Below are 5,047 nucleotides of genomic sequence, written 5' to 3' on the forward strand. Positions count from 1 at the left end.
AGCTTGCTCGCAAAAAAATACACTGCTGTGGAGTTTGTATACCAACTTCAGTAGCCTCTCCACTGTTGCCAATCTATTATGTAATGCAAGCCACAGTATAAATTTGAATTTTGGATGCATGTGTGGCTACAAGATAATGCTCTTCCATTGGACCTTTTGATGTTGAGGGAATTGAATCCTATACAATTTTTTAATGTTGAACAATTCACCCCTCTGTAGCTAGTGCAATCTGCTTTCCAGATCCCCTTGAATTCCTTGAAGCTCATTTATCATCCTTCTTGCCTCAAAAATTTTCCTAACTACCCAGGCTGCATTCCTAGGTATAGGCGTATCTTCAATCGTATAGTTCTTTATGTAGTAAATGTGCATCCATTTTATCCATAGACTATTCTTCTTCTTTGCCACTGCTCATAGATGCTTTGCAATAGCAGCTTTATTCCAGTATAGCATGTTCATTACATTAAGCCCCCTGCACTCTGTGGCAAACATATTGTTTCCCAAGAAATCAAAGCTCTCCTTGACACAGTAGCTAAACCAGTCCACAAAATTGATCTGCAGATTGCCTCAATCATCTTCATCACTTTCTTTGGTAATAGAAATATTTGTGTCCAATACGATTGCACACCAAATAAAACTGATCTTATCAATTGAAGTCGCTCTACATATGATAATAATCTCGATGTCCAGCAATTTATCTTCTGAGTTACCTTCTCTACTAGTGGCCAGCACTGAGCAATGGATAGATTTTTGGAATCCAATGGTACCCCAAGGTAATTGAAAGGTAGGCTGCCTTCAGGGAACCGCAACTCTTGTAAAATTTCCTCTTTTTTCCAAATTGAAACTCCAGCTATATAGACAGAACTCTTGTCAGCATTTGCTTGAAGACCTGATACCATAGAGAATTTATGAAAAGCCCGTTTTAATAGCCTGACGGATTGTATATCAGCCTTGCAAAACATTAGCAAGTCATTCGCAAAACAGACATATACCACACCCAATTTCTTGCACCTAGGATGGAATTTGAAGTCTTTCATCTTTGTCAATTGCATGAACTCCCTTTGCAAATACTCCATGGCCAGGACAAAGAGATAGGGAGACATTGGGTCTCTTTGCCTTATGCCCCTCTTGCCTTTGAAAGGTGCTGTGAGTCCACCATTTATGTTTAGAGAATATGTAACTGATGAAATGCATTCCATTACCCATCTTGTGAATTTGTAAGGAAACCCCATATCAGTAAGCAATCTTTCTAAAAAAACATCATTCTACTGTGTCGTAAGCTTTCCTCAAATCCACTTTAAGAACACATCTTGGGGAGATACCCTTTCTATTATATCCTTTGAACGATTCATGTGTGAACAAAATGTTGTCTGTAATACTTCTACCTTCTATAAATGCTGACTGTGATCTCTCAATTAGACCTCCAATGACTGGTTTTAGTCTTGTTGTGAGGACCTTTGCGATGATCTTATACAGTATTGTACAGCATGCTATGGGCCTATAGTCTTTAACTTGACTAGGATTTTGCACTTTAGGAATCAGTGTTACAGCAGTACTGCTCACTCCTTTATGCAGCCTCCCAGTCACAAAAAAATCCTTCACAACCTCATATATGTCATCACCTACTACTTGCCAATGTCTTGTGAGAAATTCAATTGGAAACCCATCCACTCCTGGTGCCTTATCATGGGGCATATCTTTTATTGCCTGAAGTATTTCATCTCTTGTAACTACTTTGATTAGGTCCTCCTTCTGCTGCATATTAAGACAAGGTCCTTGACGTATGACCTCAGAGTTTGGACATTCACATGTAGTGTTATTCTCTCCTAGTAGCTTCCTGAAGAACTTGACAAACTCTTCCTCCACCAGTATAGGATCAGATACCTTGTCTCCCAAGTCAGTGTAGATAGAGTTTATAGTATTTGTGTTTGTCCTCAGCTTCAACTGTGCATGGAAATACTTAGAATTTGAGTCTCCACAAGCTATCCAATGTGCTCTAGATTTCTGATGTAGAATTTGTTCCTCTATGTTGCTCCATTTCTCTACTTCCATCAAAGCCATTTTTTCTTGATCAATCAACCTTTGATCCATATGTTTGTGCTTTAGTTCACTCTAAATGGCTTCAAGTTTCTACCTGGCCTTATTGAGCTGAAGCCTATAGGAAGTCATATAAGTGTTCAATTCCTTCAGTTCAGTTTTCAAATCTTTAAGCTTATTCCATACCCTGTGCATGTTGCCTCCATTTACCTCTTGATTCCATACCTTTTCCACTATGCCTGCAAAGTCAGCATGATCCATCACAGAGCTATACAATTTAAAAGGTTTAGGATACAGGTTCCTTTTTTGATCCACAGCCTTGCATTGTAGTAGAATAGGGGAGTGGTCTGACACCTCAGGATTTAGAAAATCTGCTTCAATATGACTGTACTTCTACATCCACTCAACATTCCCCAGTGCCCAGTTAATTCTACTGTATACCGTCTTTTCTAGTTGTTGTTTGTTGCATCAAGTATAGAACCATCCCAAACTCTTCAATTGTGTGAGTTGCAGGGTAATAATTGCATCCTGGAACCCCTTGATCTCACTTTGTGTAACTGGAGCCCCTATCCTATCATCAATGTGGAGGACATTATTGAAGTCTCCACTAAGTAGCCAACTCTCCTTAATAGTTGCTCCTAAATTCACAAGTTTAACCCATAGTTGCTGCCTTTTGTTTACCTTATTACTTGCATACACCACAGTTATCAAAGTCTTAAAAGTGGAACTTCTTTCTTGGACTTCACAATGTATAAACAGTTCATCAAGCAACAGTATCTGCACCTCCACATTTTGTTTCCACAATAGCCAAATCCTTCCATTTGGATGTTCCTTGTAGTTACAGCAAAATCTTCACTCACTGCATACTTTATTCATTATCAGGTTAGCCTTCATTTTCTTTACTCTTGTTTCTAAACAGCCTATAAACTCAACCTTATGTTTCCTTAGAAATATTTTTAACTTTTTTTGCTTATGGGCCTTGTTCAGACCCCTTATATTCCAGGTGCATAGGATCATTTTTGGGTAAACTGAATGCGCCAGTGTCCCCTGGATCATCTTCTATCTGCAGCAACGAGAACCTGTTTGTGGAATGCATCATAACTACTGCACTTTGCTATACACTTTTCCCCTTCATTTTTCCATTATCAGTAAGCTTATCATCTCCTTTGTCATTTGTTTGTTGCATGTCCCCTTCATTTCTAGTATGTTGAATCACATCATTCTTCTTCTTATCTTTTGGCATCCATTTCAAGGTCCCTCTGTGTTGTTGCTTCTTTTTCCCAGCATCCTTTTGTTGGACTTTTACTTCCACTGCCTTTTCCTGCACTTCCTTGAGCCAACATTCGTTTGAATTATGCCCAAATCTAATGCAGTCACAACAATACTTTGGCTTCCATTCATATTCAATTTGCTGAATTATTACTCCCCTCTTAGTTTGCATTTTAAAACTATCTGGTAGTGGTTGGGATATGTCAGTTTCCACCAAAACTCTTGCATAGGACACCTTTTCCATTTCAGTAGTGATCTTATCAGTATACAAAGGCTTCCCAACAACACTATCTAGTTTACTGAGTGCTTCTATCGACCAAAAACCCAGTGGTAGACCTGGAAATGTGATCCACAAGGGAATCACACTCACACTTCCTGGATCAAATTTAAAATCCATTCTCCATTGTTGCAGCACAAAAGGCTTGTTGTGATATGTATAAGGTCCTGCTTGGAGTACTAGGTCCCTATATTCAGTATTTTCAAACCTGAAAATATAGTATCCATCCTCATGATATAGAATTTGAGGCTTCTCAACAAAATTCCATACATTTGTGTCATAGTTGTCCATTGCTTTCTCATAAGGGTTGTCACCTAGCACAAACCCAATCAAAGCTGTGCTCCAGTAGGTCTCATGTTCCTTCGTATCCTCATCTTCAATTTGCACGACAAAAGTACCATCCCTCATAGCAGGCGGTACATAGCATAATGTTTTCCCCTTTTGAGAGCTTCGATTCTTCTGCATGGCTTCCTTTTTCCTCTCAACTTCCACTGGACATGTCATATCTTGCCGGATCTGCCCTGAGTTTACCTGTGCTGAAAATTGCAATCGCCGATAGACTTGAGCAGCTTCCGTGGTTTCCTTCAGCAGAGTTTGCGCTTCATTTTCTTCAATTTCTTCCCTAATTTGCTGAAATTTTTGTGGCAAAAAACTACCAAAAGTTACCGGAAGTAATCCCTGTTGAATACATGTGTCCGGCGTCACTGTCGTTCTGTCAATTTCCCCATCCTTTGCTGGTTTATGAAAAACTGTAGGTGCACTACCCATTCCTGTTAACCAGCGACTAGGTTGATTGTGAGTAGGTGTTTCCTCCTTTCCTTCATATTCCTTAGCTTCCGATAGCGATGGAAGCTTCTTCCTATGTCTAGCCATGGCTGAAGCGCAGGTTAGCTAAAACTTGCTTAACATGCGCCTGCAAAGCTCATTATGATCTTTCTTATCATCGTAATTGAAAATATTATTCTAATTAAGAAAATATTTTTCTATGATTTTATTTGAATTAAGTTCAGTTAGTTTAAATTTGAAAGCATAATATAAGTTTTTAAAAATATGGTCCAATTAAGAAAATAGAATGATAAAAATTATTTGAATTTGAGATGAGAAAGTTTTTAAATTTGTATCTATATTATATTAGAATGGGTGTGGTAATACTTTAAATATTATATATTATAATTATGTTTCTTTATATAATTTCTAATTATTAATATTGTCCTAAAATTGCTAAGTGGCTTCATTTTAGCTTTCCACTTGGCTTAACCACAATGCATACCACTCTCCTTTTAATATAATATAGATGAGTGTGGTAAAAATAGATATTAAATTCAAACAGGCTAAAACAAATTCACATGACAATGTAATAATATTAAGTATTGAATAATATAAAATCAATAATAAAGAATAAATAGAAAAAAAAACTAAGATTTTTTATCATAGGAAAATGTCTAAAACTTATTTATATTTGAGATG

The 5,047-nt window shown here is 37.4% G+C and overlaps 1 protein-coding gene across 1 annotated transcript; it reads right to left on the reverse strand.

Moving 5' to 3' along the window:
• Positions 1 to 1,257: 1,257 nt before the first annotated feature.
• LOC138872711 (uncharacterized) lies at positions 1,258 to 4,453 on the reverse strand. The gene is made up of 5 exons (XM_070151122.1): positions 3,155 to 4,453; positions 3,024 to 3,097; positions 2,583 to 2,884; positions 2,132 to 2,273; positions 1,258 to 2,077 (listed from the first exon to the last, which is right to left on the reverse strand). Exons 1-5 carry the CDS (start codon positions 4,451 to 4,453, stop codon positions 1,258 to 1,260), a joined length of 2,637 nt encoding a protein of 878 aa, XP_070007223.1.
• Between the last annotated feature and the right edge of the window lie 594 nt (positions 4,454 to 5,047).

Source organism: Nicotiana sylvestris, chromosome 7 (genome assembly GCF_000393655.2).
Source record: "Nicotiana sylvestris chromosome 7, ASM39365v2, whole genome shotgun sequence".
NCBI classification, from domain to species: Eukaryota; Viridiplantae; Streptophyta; class Magnoliopsida; order Solanales; family Solanaceae; genus Nicotiana; species Nicotiana sylvestris.